At 58.2% G+C, this 21,489-nt stretch overlaps 1 protein-coding gene across 44 annotated transcripts in view; it reads left to right on the top strand.

Annotated features, from left to right (window-relative positions):
* Window positions 1-21,489, top strand: part of NRXN2 (neurexin 2) — a 107,873-nt gene that overhangs the window by 81,062 nt on the left and 5,322 nt on the right. For 27 of the 44 annotated variants that reach the window (XM_070228845.1, XM_070228839.1, XM_070228838.1 and 24 more), the window contains 4 exons: window positions 2,713-2,884; window positions 7,233-7,322; window positions 10,552-10,877; window positions 13,165-13,243. In XM_070228845.1, the coding sequence (XP_070084946.1) occupies window positions 2,713-2,884; window positions 7,233-7,322; window positions 10,552-10,877; window positions 13,165-13,243 (667 nt within the window). The remainder of the gene's footprint in view (window positions 1-2,712; window positions 2,885-7,232; window positions 7,323-10,551; window positions 10,878-13,164; window positions 13,244-21,489) is intronic. The other 17 variants (XM_023654345.2, XM_070228857.1, XM_023654339.2 and 14 more) reach the window with 1 other exon arrangement.

The raw sequence follows: 21,489 nt of genomic DNA, 5'->3' as shown, positions 1-21,489 counted from the left end.
CCTGTAGGTTTAGGGTTCAGGGTCTCCCCAGTGCTGAGGAGAAAGGGTAGGGGGATCAGGGTGCAGGGAGAAGGATACTGCTCCTTTCCCCTCCCAGCAGCTGCCCACAGGCCTCACCTGTTGCAGGGTCATGGAGGAATGACGCCTGGTGCCCGGTGCTGCAGAGGGTGGGGGGCAGGGCTGGCCCTGAGATGGGGTCCTGGCGAGGGTGGGGGGCCCTGGAGGAAGGGTGGGAGCCACGAGAGATGCCAGCTCTGAGGGGAGAGCTGGGCATGGATGGGCTGAAGCCTCTTGGGGCAGCCCCCAAGCCCTCTCCTCCCCTGGTGACACATGAGTTCCCCCCACAGCGTCATTAGCGGCTTTCAGAGAGTGGGGAGGCGGCGGCAAAATAAGAGAAGAGCAATTTGACGTTTCTAATAAAGCGTCGCTCCACTTTGCCAAATTAATTTTGACTCCCATAATTATTTGCTGTAGGAGCGGCCTGCGTGCTCCCCACCGCCGCCTAATGAGGTAATTGGGGAATTAGGAATTAATGACTTTAACAGAAGTGACAACTGACTTCACGTCGGGAGCAGCTCTGGGGAGCTGCCTCTCCCCCGGAGTGCACGGCTCTGAGCTCAGCTGCCTCCTAGGAAACCCAGGTGTCCTGCCTTCCAGCTCCTCTGGCCGGCCCTCTGCCACCTGGCAACCAGGTGCATCTGCTTCTTGACCACTGTCACTGCCCGGCTGAGCCTCCTGGGGAGAAACCCTCAGAGGCGTCCAAGTGGCTGACACTATTCTGGGTGATGTTATTGCTAACAATAGTACTGAGGAGCGTCGGCTGTTCCTCTCACGCGCGTGGGGAGCAGATGATCACCCCGTCTCCCTGGGACGTTGTCAGTCTGTGGGTGGTGGATGGGTGGGGCTTGCTAGTACTCTTTGTTAGGCAAGCCTAGCCTCAGTTTCCCTGCTTTACTGCACCTGAGGAGAGATGCTGCATGTGTGTATGGTTCTGTGTGTGTGTATGTGTGTGTGTGTGTGTGTGGCTTTCCCAAGTTCTAGGAGGGGGAGAACTGAGCCCACCCACAGGTGGGGAAGGGACTGGGCGTGGGTCTCCACGTGAGCCACAGCTGCACACCCTGCCCCCCAGCTCTCTCTGCAAAACCCCAATCTCTGCCCCATCTGTGAGCCACCCCATCTCCACCCCCAGTGCCACCAAGCCACTTGGCTCCATCGATGCAGGAGGTGGCAGCTGAATGGTTCCTCATGCCCAGGCCGGACTGGGGCAGACTTTCAGGAAGACCCCAGGAGTGTAGTGTGTTCTGTGACGATCTGGGTCTCTGTGACTGTGTGTGATCCAGGGGGCCCGAGTGACCTGTGCGGGTGTCTGTCCTGTGTGGGGGCAGGGGTATGGGGACTCAAGAGGCTGAGTTCAGGCTGCTGGGAAGTGCAGAGGGACGAGATAGGGGCCCCGGCCTAGGGCCGAGTGCGCCTTCTGCTGGCTTCTTTAGACCGCTTTGGTCTCCAAGGTAGGTTGGCCTCAGCAGCCTCTCAGATGCTCCCCCCACCTCCAGCAATTTGAGTCAGGGTCTCTCCAGACTAGTGGGCAAGGGGGAGAGAGTACTGGCTTTGGAGGCAAGCCAGCTGGGGTTCAAATCTGGGGTTCTTTCCTTAGGAGCTGTGAGACTTTAGGATGTTATTTAACCTCCCTGAGCCTTGCTTCCACCTCAGCATGATGGGGATGCCATAAGCTTCCTCAGAGGGTTGCTATGGGGATGAGGAGAGCACACGTGTAGGGTACCCACACAGGGCCTGGCACATTTTAGGGGTTCAGTGTGACCCTCCTCACTCTGGCCATCAGTGACGGGACTCTTCCTGGGCTGGATCCTGGGTGGCCTCTGCAGGTTCCCCAGGCAGGTCCTCTCCGGAGCCTGGTCCAGAGGCTTGCTCAGACTGACTCTTTGCTCCCCTTTCCAGGCCTCAGTCCTGTCTTTCCTCTTCCTGTCCCTCCCTAGCTCCCAGCCCCATCCCTCCCCCTATACCCACGTGCTCACCTTTCCTTAGTAGATCTAACATAGTTTGTCCTCGATCTCTATCCATACCTGTCACCCCCAAACACGTGCACCGCCACCCCCATAACTCCATGGGGCCTGGATGAGGTGCCAGGAGAGGCATGCAGATGGCCTGGTGTAGGAGCCCCTGGGACCTGCTCAGTGCTGGGCATGTAGGGGAGGAGAGGCTTGAGGCTGGGGAGGTGGGGTGGGGAGGGAGAGGCCAGACCCTCCTTAGGCCTGGGGCCCGCTTCCATGGATTTCCCTGTGGGTCATCCCTTAGGGAAGCCTCTGCCCTCTGTGCTCCCGGCTGGTTTCCTGCTTGGTCCTGCTCATCCCCGTCTGGGGCCTGGGCTCAGTGGCCCTTGCACTGAGTACATGCCCTGTAAACGTGTGAATATTCTGATTGAACCAAAAGGTAAGAGGCATGTGGGGTTCGTGGAAGCGCTCCCAGCCCAGGCGCTGCACCCCACGTGGCTTCCCCAACTTCTCTGAGCCTCGGGTTACTCCCTTGCCAGGCCACCGCCTTGGGCCGGTGAGAGTGTCCAGTAAAGACATGACTGGGAGAGGTGTGTTGCAAGGCTGTGAAGTGCTGTGGAGCTGGGCCGGTGGTGGTCACAGCTACTCTAGGAGTAAACCTTTGCTCCTTCCTGGTCGCTGACCTCTACCTCTCTGTCCCCAGGACCAGGGCACCGTAGGGGTGATCTTTAACGTGGGCACGGACGACATTACCATCGATGAGCCCAACGCCATTGTGAGCGACGGCAAATACCACGTGGTGCGCTTCACTCGAAGCGGCGGCAACGCCACCCTGCAGGTGGACAGCTGGCCGGTCAACGAGCGGTACCCGGCAGGTAGGCTGCGCGGGCGCGCGGAGGAGGCGCGGCGGGAGGGGCGGGGCGCGGCGGGCAGGGCGGCCTCTGATAGGAGCGCTGCTTGCACCGGGGCGGGGCTAAGCGGGAGGCTTCCGACCGTGGGCGGGGCGGGGCTGCTGGAAAGGCGTGGCTTGTGGGGGCGGGGCCAGGATGGGGCGTGGCTAAAGAGAAAAGTCGGGATTTGTTGTGGAGGGGAGAACCGTGGTGGTGGGAGTAAGTCAGCTAGGAGGGAGCTGGCAGAGCTGAGGGGGGAAGGCTGCCAGGCCAGGGCCCAGTCTGGGGATGGGGAGATGAGAATAGGAGGAAGGGGAGGGGTAGGGAGAGTCTGACGCGATTGAGGAAAGGATGAGTTGAGAGTTGAGGGAAAGGCGGAAATGGGGAGGCAGATGCAGAAACCAAGGAGAGAAGATCCAGAAGTTACCCAAAATACATTCCGGCAAGGAGGCAGGGCTGTTCCCACGGACGGAACCAAGGTCTTTACAAAGAGCAGGTTAAAGATCCATATTAGGAGATCAGCTTAAAGAAGAGTAGTAACCACGGAGACCCAGAGAAAAGGAAACTCGGTGTCTCAGGGGGTTAGAGACATGGTGAAAGGGAGAGAGAGACGAGTGACAACGGGAGTGAAAAACTGGATCAAGTGCATTCAACAAACCTTCACTGACAACCTTCTAGGTGTCAGGTCTGGTGCTAGGCCCTGGGGACACAGAGGTGAGGAGGACACAGCCCCCGCTTGTAGGGAGCTCACAATCTTGGGTGGGAGGGAGCACGGGGATGCCAACAGACCCGGTTCAGCAGTATGACAGCTGTGGTGGCCGAGGACAACCCAAGGTCTGAGGAGCACAGGGCAGGAACAGGGATGAGGACATAAAAGATATGAGGAGGCTCTGAAAGATACGGAGCGAGGCAGAGAAAGAGCCTCAGAGTGAGAGGAAACCAGAGGAGGAGCGATGGGGAGATATGGAAATAGTCACTGAGACACAAGCAGAGACGGAGGCAGCTCCCGGAGTGATGCAGGGAGATAGATGGAGCTGCCGTCACGCAGACCCAGCCAGCGAGAGAAGAGGTGGCCAGAGCCTCGAGAGGGAGAGGAAGAGAGCCCCAGTGCGGGAGATGCAGAGGGAGGGGAAATCGAGCCACTGCAGGGGAGAACCGCAGAAACACAGAGATGCAGAGATAGAGGCTGAGCGATGCTGCAGAGTCACACACGCGGGGGCTGACTGAGAAGCAGAGAGGCATCTGCTGCCCCAGTCCTCTCTTAGGCAGAAGTGACAGCCGAGGCGGAGGCAGAGAAGCTGCCCCACACTGACCTAGAGGGCTGTGGGCAGGAGGACAGTGAAAGGGGCGGGTGTGTCAGCCCTCGTGGGCCCACTTCTGCTGGAATAAAGATGCCAGTGTAGGCTCGCACTCACAATCAAGTGCGCTTGTACCCAGACGTTCTCAGGCAGCCCCTGACATGCAGAGAACCACATGGCCCCCTCATAAATACAGAGGCTGATGGATACACAGGCCAACCCCAGACACACGGACGATTGAAAATGTTCACATGGTCAGGCAGACACAAGAACAAAAAGGCCCGCAGAGGGATGCCAGCCTCTACCAACGCCGCGGGCGAGTGTGGGGTCACGCAGGCACACACACGCTCCTGTGCTAAATCCCACACGCACAGACACTGACAGGCCAGGCCGTGTGGGTGTGACTGCCCTGTGGGCCTCAGACTTCCCTCTCTCAGCCACACACACACCAGGGTGCCCTTTGTAGCAGTGAAGACACCAGCCTGCTCTGGACAGGGCTGGACTGGGGGCAGGAAGGCCTCAGCACGTAAGCTGCAACTCCAGTCCAGGGTCCCTTGGAGCCAGCAGCCAGAGGCCAGTTTGGAGGAGTCACAGCTGCCCTCCTCTGCTCAGGAGCCCCTGGCTGGGGGATGGGGAGACTGCCGAGTGCCCCCTTCACCTGCAAAGTGGGGTAACCTGAGGGCCTGGTGGCTGCCTGTGTGCGCTGTGAGGGCAGATCCTCTACGGAAGCCGAGTGTCGTCCTGAGCAACCCCGGCACGCCAGGTTAGCAGTGTTAGCAGACTCTTGGGGAACACACAGCTCAGGGACTCCAAGTCAGCAGGCCTGGCTTTTAATCCTGGCTCTCCTACTGACAAGCTGTGTGGCCTTGGAGAAGTCATTTAGCCTCTCTGAATCTCACTGTCCACCTCTAAAAGGTGAGAATGATACTCACCTCATGGCAATACCAGGAGAATTCCATGAGATAACCTGAGGAAAGTGCTAGAATGGCATGGCATCGAGGAGGTAGGTGCTCAGCCAACAGAGCTTTTGTTAGAACTGTCACGTGCCCCAGTGAGGCGGGTGCACATTCTTCCCTTCCTCTCAGGACCCACACACGGACCAATACACACACGCGCACAGACACCCACAGACACACACCAGTACCCCAGGGCGGGTAGGTCCCTGAGCGCCTCCCGCCCCCTGCTCCTCTGCCTCTGCAGTGTGCTCCCCTCTCTCCCTCCCTCTCCTGCCTGACTCCCTCTGGCCTTCACCCCTCCCCCAGCATCTTCTTTAGCCCCACCCACCTCCAGCCACAGGGTGGGATGCACTGTGCTGCCTCTAACAGAACACAGAACACTGTGGGTCATTTGCTAGTCTCCCCTGCTTGGCTTCATCTTTATATTTCTGATGGGCAAGGACCAGGCCTTCATCTTTGCTTCTCCAGTGCCTGGCACCAGGAACAGAGCAGGCACTCAAGAAATGTTTGTTGAGTGACTAAACAAATAAAGGATTTAGTTTCGACTTAAACACGAGTGACCTGAATCTGTCAGGAAGGCAGGGTCTCATTACCTTGTAGGCACCTGGGGAGGCACCATCCATGCACACATGAGCACATGGTGCCCTCGTACACAGGAGGCGGCCACAGGCAGGCCCAGGCCCAGGTCTCGCTGGGCAGGCGAGCGCAGCTGTGCAGTGGGAGATGAGCGAGAAAGCCCCCTGACCCCCACGTGCATGTTATGGAACAGTGCATGAGTGGTTTCAGTGGGAAGAGTGGCCAGATTCCCAAAGGAAAGCATTTCCATTTCCACTGCTGCAGACTGGGACCACCCACAGTCCACGGACACCGGGAGGAGCACACAGCACTGCCAGGCACACTGACAAACCCTTCTGCACGTGCATACACACGCATACACACACACACCCCCACACCCCCAGGGCCTGGAGAATGATGAGTGGAGAGAGGAGCAGGCGGGTATCCAGAGGAGTGGGGGTTAGGAAAGGGGGCAGGAGTCTGAAGGAGAAAGGCCTGTGAGTGAGAGGGGGTCTGGAGCTGGGCTGGGTCCCCAGGGCAGAGAGGTGGGGGATTCTGAGCAGAGTGAACTCTGAGGGTCTTGGAAAGGAGCTGAGATGGGGAAGAGAGGAAGATGCTGCCTGGCAGAGGGGGCTGGGGGTGCCTGTAGGGAGCAGAGAAGGGGTGGAAGAGGAGCTGGGATGCACTGGAGAGAGTGGAGAGAAGGAGAGAGGGGCGGCTGGGACAGCTGGGTGATGACCCGCCTGCCACTTGCAGGCACCCCGCTGTGACGTCACCCGTAGTGGTGCTGGGGAGATAGGGGGCGGTGACCGGGGTGAGGAGGAAGTGCCTGCAGCAAGGGCAGCGGTGGGCTTAGAGGGCAGCGGGGGGTCATGATGGAAGCAGGTGATGGAGTCAGGGGTGGGGTGTGGCGTGGGAGACGAGGGAAAGCTGGCATTGAGCACGGAAGGTGAAGGGAGCTGAGCTGGCATGGAGAAGCAGCTGAAATCTCACTGTTGAGCGCGTGTGCCGGGCCACCCCCCTAAATGCTGCATAAACCCCCGCTTAACCCACCCCTCAACTTCTAAACCGCCCTCTAAACGCAGTAACCAGCTGGGCCGCTGAGGCCTCCCACCCCCTAACTTAAACCTGCTAAATGCCCATCCCACCCCACCTCCCCACTCTGGGATGGGGAAGGAAGCGGGAGCAACAGCTTGAGCCCCAATAAACCTGTTTAACCTCTGACCTTTGACCTTCCAGTTGCCTTTTCTTTCAGTCCCCTTTCCCTTTCTTCTCTGTCCCTCTCTCTTCCTTTGGGTCGCTCTGGCCCCCAGGGTGGGGCTGGCTCTGGAGGGGAGACGGGGGGAGGGGGACGGGAGGACGAGGGACCCAGTCTTTCTCCTCCCACTCCGGGTGGGCCTTCCCCCGCTTCCGGTGGACGGTGCTGCTTACTCTGAGTCTCCTGAGAAAAATGCCTAATTGCTTTTCTGACTCCTTTGGACTTCGCCGCCTGAGAAACCTACTGTCTTTCTAAACTTTTCCAAGGAAACTTTGATAACGAGCGCCTGGCGATTGCTAGACAGAGAATCCCCTACCGGCTTGGTCGAGTAGTAGATGAGTGGCTGCTCGACAAAGGTAATTAACCAGAATTAATTAATTAATTAATTAACTTTAAAAACACTATCTTAAAGGTACAGAGCTCTCTCTTTCCCCATCCGTGCCTTCCCCACCACCCGCCCCCAGTGATGGACGATTGTCCGGCCAGCATGTCCCCTTTCTCTCTGCAGCCGAGGGTCTGTGTCTTTTAGAGTGGTGGTCTGGGAGAGGGGTGGGGTTTTTCCTAGAAGAAGGAGAGTCTTTGGTCTCTCTTTCTAAACCTGGGATGAGACTAGGATAATCCACGAGATTCTGGAAACCCTCTGGTAAAGCAGGCTGGCGTGCAGCTTGGGAGGGAGGTGCCCGGTGCCTAGGAGGACCTGCTGGGGGGTTTTGTAAAGGGCCAGCCCAGGACTACAGTGCCCTTAGAAGCAGGAAGGGCTCATCCCAGGATCCAAAGGAGGGGTAGGGTCATCTGAGGAGAAAAGGGAAGAGGGGGGGCTTCAGATCCTACTGGAAAGACCCCCCAAGATGGTAGCTGTGGGGCCGCTGTCTCTGAAATGGGCCACCTTGGTCCGAAGGCCTCTGAGAGGCAGTGGGGGGGTGAGACGAGGAGATGGGGGAAGAGGTGGCCTCCCGCAGGCATCTCTGTGCCTGCCGAGCTGATGAGGACAGAACAGACTCGCTGAGAGGCCGCATGGGTGAGGTGCTGCTGGGTGTGAGGGAGAAGGCCACTTGTCACCAAGGGAAATTGGGGCGAAGGGCAAAGCCATCCCATTCCCTTTGGAGGGGGGCGAGCTCTGTACCTCTAAGGCTAAACTCTAGGGGGGACGTAGAACTGTTAAACCTCCACTAACCAGCTGATAACTGTGCTTTTAAATGTCCACTGGGGCCTTCCCCAACTAAAACCCCCAATGTCACTCCCAGCCCCCCACACAGCCAGCGGGGACTAAACATGCTGATAACCAGATGTGATAAATCTGTAACAGGACAAAAAGTTAAAGGGACTGTAAGAGACATCGCTAAAACCTACAGCCCCCAGCCACGCTGGGCTGCTCTCTCCAGCGGGGCGAACTTTAACCCTTTGAGGAGTTCCTACGCAGCTTCCTCTCCACTCCGCACCTCCCTCTCGGGGAATCAGAGAGGCCAAGGGAGCAGCTTGGGCTGAGGCTGGGACAACTTGTGACCCCAAGGGTAGGGAGAGGTGGGCAGCCCTGGGGGAGGGGCAGGACTGTGGTTGAGGTGAGGAAAGAGCTCGGGTGGTGATTTGGGACCCCAGCTGTCCTCTGCCAGCTGCATGGCCACACCTTCTCTTTAGGCCTCTACTTCCTCTTCTGGAAAGTGAAGGATCGGGCTGAGTACTCAGGTATTTCCCAGCGGGTGGAAGGAGGAACTCACTTGCCGCGTGGCCTTGGTCAGATTTTCCCTTCCTGAACCTCACTTTCCTCCTTGGGAAGACAGGGATGGCGACCCCGCTCAGCCCAGCTCACAAGGGATGCTCGATAAACATTTACTGAGTGAATCCATTTTCCAGTTTGCAAAGATGTCCTGTGAAGCACGAGTCCCACAAGATGCTTCATGATACAAAGACTGGTGGTAAAATGAGTTTGGGAAATGCTGAATCCCGTTTCTTCCTCTTGGAGATGCACATGGCCGTTGGTTTCATAAAGGCGCTGAGAAGTCCCTCAAGAAGGAAACCTGTTGTTTAATTGTGAAATGTCTGCCTCCCAAACTCATTTGACCACTGTGAATGTTCTCCTCTGAGTGTCTCTCATAATTTTATGCCTGGGAAGAAGCTCTGGACACAGTGGTCCTCAAGGACCTCTCTGGGTCTCGTGTTCCACCTGCCATATGCTAGTCCTCAGCATTGTAAGATGATGACACTGCCCCGGGGTTGGGCAAGGTGCTGGGCAGTGGGAGGGTGCTGGAGCAGAAGGAGGGGAGGCTGAGCAGGGGGGCCAAGAGCAGACACATCCGTGGCCAACCATTGGCCAGAGGCCAGACAGATGATTGTGTGTCCCAGAGGCCTGGGTGTCCCGGGGAACCCGCGTTTCCAAAGGCGGTGTGGGTTTCACAAGTTGGCCTGTCCTCAGCCCAGGTTTTGGGGGCAGGGCTTACAGGCACCTAACTCTAAACCAGATCTTTAACGAGGCACTAACCAGAGGCTAACAAGGGCTAAGCCAGGTCTTAAACCCCCCCCAGCACCAGCAGCTGAAGGTCCGGGGGGTCGGGGGCAATGTAGTGGTTCCTCTGCTCCCCGCCCCCCAAAATAAGCATCACCAAAACCAAAGTTAAATCTAAACTTAAACATAATAAATATCTTTGCTAAAAACCAAACCAAAGTAACAAACTCAGAGGGTTAAACGGACCCCCAGATCCACTAAAACCAAATGGAACAACCAAACCCCACCCAGGTGGGGCTTCTGAGGTGTCACTGCTGAGTGAGGAGCGAGACTGGAGCTGGAGCGTTTTTTTGGCTGTCAGCGAGCGAAGCAAGGTCCCTTTAACATTTTCCATCTCTGTACTTGCACATCCTGGCGGGGAGGAAGGCCTCTGCTCTCCAGGGCCTGATGCCCGGCAGGGCAGCCGTTGGGCCTTGGAGGGGAGGAGGAGAGAGGGGAGCCTGGCCAGGGATCAGAGGCTTGGTGGTGGCTGGGAGGGCAGAGTGAGGCCCACGCGGTTGCACCCACCCTCACACATGCGGGCCTCCTCCCACACACTGTCCGCCCCGCGCTCTCGCCTCCCTCTCTGCCCCAGCACGCACTGCCCACCTGCACTGCCCGCTCGGCCTGGCAGTCACCTTCTCTGTCTCTGCCTCTTTGTCTCCTCTATCTGCTGCTTCCGAGGGCTCCATGGCTCGGGGCTGGACACTGGGACATGGGACGTGTGAGGGAGAAGATGGGGATCAAACTGAGGGAAAGGAAAGCAGGGGGCGATGCCCCTGGGGCAGGAGAGGAGAAGGGGATGGGAAGGCCAGAGGCATGCGCATGGTGGGGAGAGGGGGCACTGGGCTCCCTTTCCCAGCCCATGTGGGCCCTGGAGACCCTCTCCCTCTGGGGTGCCCACCCAGCTGGGCTAGGGGCTGTGGCTGACAAGGACTTTCCCTTTGGTGTCTGCCCCTTCCTCGTTTCTCCCCCGCCCCCCTTGCTGGTTTCCGCCTCGACCGACCACTCTTTCCTCCTCTCCATTCTCCCCATCCCTCTCTGGTCTCCCTCCACTGCCTGTCCCCCCTCTGTCTGTCCCTGCTTCCTCTTCCCCTCCTCCCCAGGCCGCCAGCTGACCATCTTCAACAGCCAGGCTGCCATCAAGATTGGGGGCCGGGATCAGGGCCGCCCCTTCCAGGGCCAGGTGTCCGGCCTCTACTACAATGGGCTCAAGGTGCTGGCGCTGGCCGCCGAGAGCGACCCCAATGTGCGGACTGAGGGCCACCTGCACCTGGTCGGGGAGGGGCCATCCGTGCTGCTCAGTGCAGAGACCACGGCTACCACCCTGCTGGCCGACATGGCCACCACCATCATGGAGACCACCACCACCATGGCCACTACCACCACGCGCCGGGGCCGCTCGCCCACGCTGAGGGACAGCACCACCCAGGTGAGGGCCCCTCCGGCTGGTGGACGAGGGGCAGGGCTTTGGGTGGGAGAGAGCTGATATCTCCTTAGCAACTGTGGCGGCTAGGGGAGGGCTGCAGGGATCTGGTATTGGATCCTGGGGGAGGCTGTTGTCCTGTCCTTGTCATGGTGAAGGTTCAGTGAGGCAAGCAAGGTCTCCTTCCACAAGGGGCCTTCACCCTGGTGACCAGGGATGTCATAGATGTGGAGGTAGCCACTATTTCTAGAAGGACCATTTCTAGAGTTGATGGGGGAGTTTAGTACCCCAGCTAGGCTGGGGAAGACCACCCCACCTGAGTGGAAGTCTGGACTGGGGGTGAGGGTGGAGTGACCATCTCTGCCCGCCCCGTAATGAGGCCATGCCCAGTGCTGTGTGGGCAGTGAGTGGGAGATGGATGGTACCAAGATGGCATTGCTCTGGGCAGGGCACAGAGGTGACAGCACTGGAGGGGCTGGAGGCTCCCCCTGTGGTGGCAGCCCCTCTCTGGAGAATGGTGGAGGCCAGGAGCAGCCTCTCCCTGAGGGCTGGAGTCCCTGCAGTGGGCCCCTTGCCTTCACAAGTCCCCTCTGTGTGACCCTGAACGGTGCTACTGTGCTGCAGTCCTCAGTGTCCTTGGTGCCAGTGGGTCTGAGGGGGTGATGGTGGGACAGTTTCCTGTGCTTTACCCTCCCCAGTGCCCACCCCACCTGCTCAGGTGCCCTCCCTGTGTCAGGGCAAGCCCAAGGGATTTGAGTTTATCTTCTCTTGTACCCAAGGGAGCACCGGAGGGGGCCGCATCTGGGAAATGATGCTCGGCTGGGGCAGGACAGGCCTGGCTTTCCTGGGGACCAAAGCTGATTGAGCACGTGTGACTTACCAAGGCCACCTGGGGCCCGGCTGAGTTTTCTAGTTGTTGCCACCAATGATTGTTGGCCCAGGGAGAGCTTGCACCTGGCACATTAGACATTGCTTAGTCACTCTGCCGCCTCCCCACAAGCTACTTCTGTCTCCCATCACCCATGGCTGTGGTACCCCTGGGCCTGGAGGGATCTATGTACTTCTAGGGTGAATGAGGGGTCTGTGGGTGGCCATGGGGACATGTCCTACCTCCACCACCAGCCTGCCTTCAGCCTCTGTGAATGAAGGCTGGGTTTAATGGGCTCTAGGTCCCCTTATCTTTGCCAGTCTGTGCTGTAGGGAGCCTGGGACTGGCTGACAGGCTCATGCGGTCTGAATGCCCTCTGCCTTCACAGCCAAGAAAACTGAGGGGACCTACTGCCAGGCCTGCCCCAGGGAGCAGGGAGCCCCGGGAGAAGGGCCTGGCTCTGCCCAAAGATAGGCAGCTGCCACACCCAGTGCCCTCCAAACTCAGAGGAGAAGGGCCATCCAGTCTCAGTGGGAGAGTGATGGGCAGACCATCCAGGTGGAAGAGAGTGTTGGGGGCCCTAGGGGTCACGGCCGTGCTGGAGAAGCCCCCACAGGGGAGTCTGATGCTGAGGGGGCAAGCATGCAGAAGGGAACATCGGTCCTCCAGGCCCTGCCTCACCCTTGGGTGAGGGCTGCAGTGTCTGAAGATCAGAGGGTGGGGCGGAGGCAGGGTGTGACCCTTTCACCCCCTCTTCACCCCAGACTCCTCCCATCCTTGGCCTTCAGCCAGGCCGCCTCCCCACACCCCAGTCTCTGGGGCTCCCTTTCTGCCTGGACTCTAGGTTTCCCTCCTTGGGTCTCTTCCCTAACACCCCCTGAGGACCCCCCCCTCACACTCACTCATCTTGGGGATTCTCTTTTTATGCAATCAGGAGGAGAGAAAATGCTGACAAAGTCAACTCCCGTTGTCATGGCAACCACAGCCCTAATTAACGTGTGCAGCCCAGTTCCTGGGCTCCTGGAAGGGGGTTGGGAGAGAGATGAGGGTGATGGGATGGTGGGGCTGGAGCCTGAACCCCTCTCCCAGTGCTGCTCCCCTTCTCTGCCCATGCTGGCCTCCAGAAGTCCCTTTATGGTAGCCCTGCGGCCCCAGGTCTGGCATCTGGAGGCCCTGGCCTCCCGGAAATAAAAGGCACAACGTGTGCTGTCTCATTGATTCCCAGGAGCTGTGGGAGATGCTACAGGGCGGAGACTGTTCAGTGTCCCTTTGCATGGGGGAGAAATGGAGGCCCCACGGTCAATGAGAGAGAGAACGAGAGAAGCGCTGGCCTCTGTGCCATCCCACACCTCAAGAGGTGGCTGTCGGGTCTGCTGACCCACCCTGGAACCCTCTTCTTTCCCCACCCCTCCTTTCGCCCCTCAGAACACAGATGACCTCCTGGTGGCCTCGGCCGAGTGTCCGAGCGATGACGAGGACCTGGAGGAGTGTGAGCCCAGTACTGGTGAGTGCCTTTCCCCCCTCCCCTGCCCCGGGCCCCGCTGCGACGCTGATGGGAGGGGGGCGACTGTCCCTGCCACCCGGCCCAGCCCAAGGGGCCTGCTGCCAGGCCTTAGCTTTCCCTGATAGCCCCCTCTCCCTTCCTACTGTTCCCCCCAGGTCCCTCAAATGCCCTCTGATGGGGCAGTTTCTGGCCTTTTAGTGCCCCAGCCCTCAGAGGTAGTGAGGTCCTTAGCTTGGGTCTTGGGGTTGAGAGCTAAGCGATCTGGGAGGGAAAGAGGGAGATTTTTCCCTAGGAAGATGAGTAACTGCAGCTCCCATGAGTCCTTATGGTGGCGTTGGGGGGAGGAGCGGAGGGGGGTGTTGGGGAATGCAGGCCTAGGAACTACAACTCCCATCAGCTCTTGGGTCCAGAACTGCAACTCCCATTAGTCCCTGAGGCCTGGAGTTCTCTTGGTCACTGGGAGAGGCGGTCTCTGCCGATCCTGAACCTCCTCATCCCCAGTCTCAGGGAGGTGTCCAGTGCTCTGGCCTGGAGGATTCCTAGGCTGGACGCTCTTCCAGGCCAAGCCAGGGCAGTTACTGCACAGCTGCTCTGTGCCCGGCAGTGTACTGGGTAGGAAGTGCCCCGTGGCCAGAGATGTGGTCCACTGGGGAGATTGGGACTGGGGGTCTGGCCCAGATTCTAGTGGGGAAGCTGCCATAGGAGAGCAGGGCTGGGAGCGAAGTCTTCTTGGGAGTGGCATTCCAGGCCTCTGCTTGATCCTTCCAGCTGGAGTCAAGGGCGCAGCCCCAGAGAGAGACCAGATTGGCAAAGCAGGGGTGGGCCTTGAGTGCTGACTGAGAAGTGTGGGGTGTGGAGTGGCGTGGTGGGCGCGAGGGCTGTTCATCTGAGGAGGTTGGGGGTGGCTGACAGGAGCTGGGGATGGGAGGGGCTGAAGGAGCTGAGGTCCTGGTGCTTGAGGCTGACAGTGGGGATGGAGGAAGGACTGGATGTGACTGGATTTCCCAGCGGGGAGCACGGACCTTGGTGGTGGCCTGGATGAGCCTGTGGGGGCCTATGCCCCTTGCTTGGGTTCCCAGAGACTTCTCCCCGTTACCTTGCAGTGGGTGGCACCCGGGCTGTTGGTGCAAGAAGGCTGGAGGCAGGGGAAGGGGCCTGCAGTGTGGGGTAGGTGATGGGGTCAGCTGAGGTGGGCAGTGTGCCCTGGGCACATCCTGTGAATCTGGTTTGAGGGATGGGCCTGGGGGTCTGCCAGCCCCAGAGGAGACGCTTAAGCTGAGGGTGGGCTGCAGCCATGGAAGGAGTGTGGAGAGAGCAAGAAGGACCGTGGAGCCTTGGGGCAGAGGCTCAGCTCCCAGAGACCAAGGGCAGAGGGATTTCTGGAGCACAGGCCCCCAGACCCAGAGGCTGAAGCCGGACTGCCCTCTGCGTCCCGTGAGTAGGGCAGAGCTGAGGGGGCTCGTGCTGGCAGTCCTGGGCCCAAAGGCATTTAGGGGAGCTGCAGGCTGTGGGGCTGGGAAGAGCTCCCCGTCCACAGCCAAGGGCTGGTGCATTCTGGAACAGACACCCTCCACTGTGGAGAGGCCCCTCCGTCGGGGACTGTTCCCTCCATCTCACTGGGTGATCTCGGCTCAGGATGCACTCTCACACTCTGCCATTGCCTTGGGAGGCTCTGGCGTCTGGCAGCTTCGACAGAGTGCCCCCCTCCCCCCCGCTTCACCCCTCTACCTAGTCACTTACTGGGGTGTCCTGTAGGTGGACACAGTGCCCCTAGCCCTAGTCCTGGCAGGAGTGGCTATGACAAATGGCCCCACAAAGAGCCCTGGGATAGGACTCTGGGGACAAAGGGCTTTGTGGGTCATGAGAAAAGGGCGCTGCTTGACCCACCACACGTTTCCCACTCTGAGATGGCAACTACTGGGACAAGAGGGGGCGTCCCTGCTCTCCCTGGACCCGCAGAAAGGAGTGTTGGGCCAGATGGCCACTGCACAGGGACAGGCAGCGCCCACTGGGCCACAGCAGGGCCCCACACGGAGGTTCTACCCTCCCAGCCCCAGCCCGGAGGCCTGTCAGGGGCCTGGGTGTGACGCTGTGTGTGGCTGTTGGGACAAGTGAGTGAAGAGCAGCTGATGTAGGCGGTCAGCTGTCTTTCTGCCATCAAGGGGCCGAATATGTGAGGGGAGGATGAAGGGCGGAGGCGTAGGAGCTGGGGGATGGCAGAGGCTGGTGGGCCAGCCCAGCACCAAGCTTTAAAACTAAGGGGGGAGCGGGGAAGAGTGCATCCCTGAACCCCCAGAGGAAACCGGCAGAACCCACAGGCTCTCCCCAGATGTGCATTGCACAGGTTGGCGCTTCCACCCTCACACCACTCTGAAATGCTCAAAATCGGATTCTTATCATCCCGATGGGAGGCCAGGCAAGGAGCAGGGTGGTCCCCCAGGCTGATCTAGACCATGCCACCCCCAGGGGGGCTTTTTCTCTAGCAGAGGGCCAGGCCTCCTTGGGCTCCAAGGTCAATGTTAGAGACGGGGGGGCGGGGGGCATCCTGGCTGGAGACGGCAGCTACCCAGGGGCTGACCTCAGGGCATTTGCATCCCTCCCACCTGCCAGATCCTCCCCCCTGGGTCCAGGAGTGAAGCCTGGGATCGTCCCCAGTCACCTTCCCAGCCTTTCCCTTGACCAAGGCCCCTACACAGACCCCAGGCCCCACACCCGTTGCCACCAGCTTGGTGACCATTATCTAACACGGTTAGATTACCTGAGATTGGCGACCCAGCCAAAGAAGGTATTGTTTAATGGACACAGTGTTTAAATTCTTTTGAATGGGAGTGCCTTTAGGGGGACATGCACTGCATGGTTGGTCATGTCACCCCCCCACCCCTTGCTGTCTCAGCCGGCCTGAACCACACGTTGTGTTATGGGCCTGGCCTCGTAGGGATGTGAGTTTGGACCCCTTGAGACACATAAGAAATACACACACAGACTCAGACCCACAGAGGCACACACCTATATGCACATACACGCTTAGACCTGAAGAGGCACGTGTGTGTTCAGAGCCCCAGGAGTCCGTGCACACAGAGCCACAGCTGCGAGACCCACAGAAGCAGAAACCAGTACACACGCACGCAGTCTCTCAGATGCACAGCTTGCATATCTGTGCTTAGAGCTCCAAAAATACCCACCCGTCGCCTTGGACTCACAGGTGCCCACCTGCTCAGAGCCATAGTGGTGCGTGCTTGCACACGTGCTCTGCCGCACAGAGGTGCACACATGGTGTGTCTTAAACCTACTGAGGCACTTGCACGTGCTCAGAAGCACTCATGTATTTCAGACACTTAGGATGCACGTGTGTGTTCAGGCCTGAGCGTGTACAAACGTGTGCTCAGACCCACCAAGACACAGGCATATATGTGTTCTCAGACCCACAGAATCCCACAACCACACTCAGCTCACAGAGGCACACGTGTCTAAATCCACCTGCATAACACACGCTTATACATGTGCTCAGACTTACACACGCACTCAGCTGCTGACAGATGTTTCAGAATCACAGGTGCCTGTATGCATGTTCAGGACAGAATGAAATGTGCTCAGTCCTGCTGAGTTGCAGGCACACACGTGCACACACATGCATGTGCACACACGGGCATGAATTCAGGGAAGTACGTGCTCACAGAGGTGCACGTGTGTCGCAGTTCCACCCAAGTATACATTCGTGCTCCGACCTACAATCGCCTGCACATATGCTCGTGTTCACCAAGATGCACCCACACATCTTCAAAAGGATGTCCTCGTGTGTCCACGTGTGTGCTCATTCCCATGGAGCCACGCCCATGTGCACACAAAGTGCACCTATATGCTGAGACCCACAAGGGTACACGTGTGCACATTCTCAGAGGTAGGCTGTTTGCACACATGCACACATTTGTTCAGACTCATAGACCTGCACCCTTTCCACACTGCCCCATGAGAGGGGACCCTCAGAGGCCCACCTTAGCTCAGACCTAGAGGCTCGTTCTTACATGCTACCCATGTGCTCAGAGACACACACACACACACGCTCATATTCAGTCCCACAGTGGTGTACACATACACACTCAGGTCTACATTGGCCCACATGGGTGCTCACAGCTACTGGTGCACTCCTGGGCCCACAAGCAGCTTCCCAGGGAAGGACACACTTATATGCTCACACCCTTGGGCCATACACACATGTTCAGACGCAGTAAAATGCACGCCTCTGTGTTCACACAGGTGAGCACACACGCTTCAGGCCTACACGGGCACACACATACACGTGCACTCAGCTTCACATAAGCCCACGGTGCTCAGACCCGCAGAAGCAGACTCGTGTACTCCCCCGTCTGCGTGCATCCCTTCTGTGGCATTGCCCCACGCACATCCATGAGACCCTCAGACGCAGACACAGACATACAGACACATTTGCTCAGACCCACACGTTTCGCTCAGAATCACAGAGGCACAAATGTGTTCAGATTTCAGAGTGTCTTAAGGTAACACTAGTTGCTATAACAGATAAACTCGACAACATCGGTGGTTTAACATATAGAAATTTATTTCTCCTTCACATAAACAAGTGTTCTTCTCCAGGAGCCGATTCAGGGCCTGGTCTCCCGTCTTGAGGCTGCACCATCTTCACCCTGTGACTTCCGGAGTTGTGGTGGAAGGGGACGAGCCACAAAGTGGGGGTCACAAAGGGGAGGGTTTTATGGGCCAGGCCTGGGAGGGAGACATGCACACTGCTCCTGCTGATTCCGCCGGCTGGAGCTCAGTCACATGGCCACAGCCTAGCTTCCAGGAAGGCCTGGGAGTATGGCCTTCCTGTGCCCCCAGGAGGAAGCAGAAACAGATTTGGTGACCAGCCAGTGATTTATTTGCTACAGTCTGGCCTTTAGGTCACCGATGATCCATTCCACACATCCTCCCACCCACAGAGCACACCCACCCCTCCCTGAGGGAGACACCCCAAAGCCCCATCCAGGGAGGGTAGTCATCTCAAAGGTGAGGATGTTGGGGAGATGGCGTCCCCTCCATTGGGTCCAGACCTGGCTCCTGGGTACCTCTGTGGTCTGGAGACCCATGAACTATAGGATAGTTGATCTCGCTGCCTGCCCAGCCCACACGCCCCCAGAATACAGTGGTGACCCCAGAATACAGAGACGACCGCTACAAGAAAACCTCCCATTCAAAAAAGGAAGGTTGGAGGACGCACAGCGATTCCCGGGTCCTAGTGCTGGGGAGACCCAGCCAGCAGGCCGCCCGAGGCTCTGTCCCCGGTGGTGGGGAAGTTTCTTGCTTAAACCTTCTCTCTGTTGTCTGGGAGAAACTCCTTCTCCTTTGTCTGGGGCCCTGTCGCCGCCCTCTGGGAGGTTCCTCCTGGTCTTTATCCTCCATGGCCACCTCTAAAATGGGTGTTGGGAAAATGTCCTCCTTGGAGGTCTTACGGCGGTGACAGCCCACTCCCTGTTCATGCATATTTGGGGGCTCAAAGGTTGTTTTAAGGCTCAGACAGTCAAACTAAACACACTCAGTTCTCCCGTAGACATAATTCTCAAGCCCATTTATTTCCTTGTTTCTCCACCCCCATGCCTGTCTCTAATTTAGTGGTGACTCTCTTGGGGGGCATCTGAAACCATAAGTGGGGAGGCCACAGCCGTAACCTGATCCTTGCAGCAAGGCTGAGCCCTCTTATTCAGGTGCAGGTTTCACTGGGCTGTTGTCCCTCAAAACTGGTTCCAATCTTCTCTCTTATAGTCTGGGGTTTGGAAGCAGTAGCCCTTCCGACACTTGCGGGCCCCCCACTTTGGCGCTCTCTCTATTCTCTTCATCTCTGCTTGCCAACTTGCCCATTCTCTCCTGTCTCTTTCCTGTAATACGTTGCTAAAAGCAGAAAGTAAAAGCCAGCAGCGTCACCCTGACCGTCCTGGCACTTTTCCTTAGTGCCCCAGCCTCAGTAGGCACATGGCCTGCCCTCTGGGTCATCACAAGCAACGGGTGGTATGGTTCTTCATGTAATATATATATTCATATAAAAAACAGCCTCCAAATCCATTTCCTTGGATTGCTACGTGAGTACCACAGGTTTTTGTGACACCCATTTCTGGTTGAGTGTCTGTATCAGTTAAGGTAACATTGGTTTCTGTAACAGATATCCCCCGAATCTCAGTGGGGACTTCCAGGGAAGTTTCTCACCTGGGTGAAGACCCACTTGGGTGCTCCTGATCAGCAGGTGGCTTTGCCCCAAGGGGTGCTTTGGAAAGCCAGACTCCTTCCATCTTGCGGCTCCTCCATTTTCAACACGTGGTTTGCAGGGTCACTGGAAGGAGGTGAAAGAGTGTGGAAGATCGCATACGAGAAGCATTTATTCACCCACTGCTCAGTCATGTGACCACACCTAGTTGCAAGGAATGCTGGGAAATGTAGTCTCGCTGCCCAAGAGTTGAGCTGGGCGACGGAATCATTCACAGAGGCAACCGTGTGTGCTCAGGCCCACGGCGGCACGCTCACATGTTCTCAGGGGTACATTCGTTCATTCACTCGTGCACACATGAGCTCAGACCCAGGCTGACACACACACAGAGCCAGAAGTTCAGTCCCATGCATACACGTCTGCTCAGACTCGCTGACAGGCATGCTCATGTGCTCAGAGCCATCGTGGTTCGTGCACACACATGCACACTCGTGCTCAGAGACATACGCCCAGGTGCACAGAAACAGACCCTCAGAGGGGAGGGCACACATGCGTGCACACGTGATGCATCTCACTGTCTCTGACCTTGAATCCACCTTGGCGTTTGTCCTTGCTGGGCTGGTGTTTCCGGGTGGGGAGGGGACCATCCTTCAGGTGACTGCACACAGTTGTCCAGGTTGTTCTCTGCTGGAACAGGTGAGTAAGGGCTGAAATCTAGCCAGTGATTTGCTGGCCACGCTGTGTATCCTGGGCTCAGGGCGCGGCTGTGTCCAGTGGGAGGACAGAATGCCTTTTTCCGATTTTGCACAGAGATGCTGTTTGTCAAGTTGTGCACCTGCAGGGCTGTGGCCACATCAAGGGGCCGCTTTTTTTTGTAATCCACATGAAATGCTCTGTAAGCTAACAGCCTTCTGGCCCTCACAGCCTGGGCAAGGCCCCCAACGAGGGCGGGTGAGGCCTCAACCAGCCGACTGCTTAGTCTCTGACACTCAACCTCCATTCTAGACAAGCTTTAGATGTGGGGTGGGCACATCTTGCTTGGGTCGGAATGGGGTTTTTGGGTAGATTCCCAGTCAGTGACTTTCTGTGCCCTAAAGGCAGAAAGGGCCCAGCTTCCTGGGCCAGCAGCCCCCAGAGGCAGGGAGCTGGGGAGAAGGAAAGACAGCTCCTTGGCCAGAATGGAATTCTCTCTCGGAAGTGGGACTGACATGCCCTGAAATTCAATTTAGGAGCAGAGGGTGAGTGGCATCTGTGATAGGTGCACCTGTGGGTATTTCCCAAATGCTGCAGCTGCCTGAAGTGGGGGAGGGACGGGAGGCTGCCTAGGTCCTTATCAGACTCCCAGGGACACCCCAGTCCCATGTGCTCCCTTGGTGTAGGCCTAGACCCAGGGTCCCAGGCACCACGAGTGTTCGTGAGTCTGCACCCCCAAATGCCCAGTGGGAGGGACGGCCTGGGGAGTTGCCGCTTGGAATTCTGCACTGAGGGCTCTGAGAGGTTGGCCTCTCCTTCTCGCCCCGTTAACTGCTCACTGGGGCAAGCTTGCCTGACCTTTCCTGGGCCAGTGTATGACCCCAGGAAGGTCCAGTCCCCTCTGCTGCGTGGGACTTGATGGCCAGAGAGCCCAGGTCAAACTGAGCGTCGGGGAAGGAAGGCAGCGAGGGTCTCAACAGCAGGTTATCTTGTGGAGGGGGGTGGGGTGCGGGAAGGAAGTGGTGTGGGAGCTGGAGGCCGATGTGCGGGGCCATGAGAAGGGGGCACTGAGGGGCAGTTGTGGCAGGGTAGGGGATGTAGGTGAGGACAGGACACCCTCAGGAGATGCTGTCAAAGCCTTGGGCAGAGAAGGGCCCAGGGAAAGCCCCCAGAGGAGCTGGGGACACAAGGACAGGGCCAAGACCCAGCTATGGAGGCCAGGAAGTGGCTGGGGTTGAAGGGCAGGAACAAGACGTCAGTGTGATGAGGCCTGGGGGGGCTCTGGAGGCCGAGGGAGAGTGCACAGGGGGAACCCGGGAGCCTGTGTGACCCAAGGACCTAG

This window comes from Equus caballus, chromosome 12, assembly GCF_041296265.1.
Source record: "Equus caballus isolate H_3958 breed thoroughbred chromosome 12, TB-T2T, whole genome shotgun sequence".
Classification (NCBI taxonomy): domain Eukaryota; kingdom Metazoa; phylum Chordata; class Mammalia; order Perissodactyla; family Equidae; genus Equus; species Equus caballus.
The sequence above is the reverse complement of the archived record's forward strand: the minus strand, read 5'-3'. Positions and strand labels throughout refer to the sequence as shown.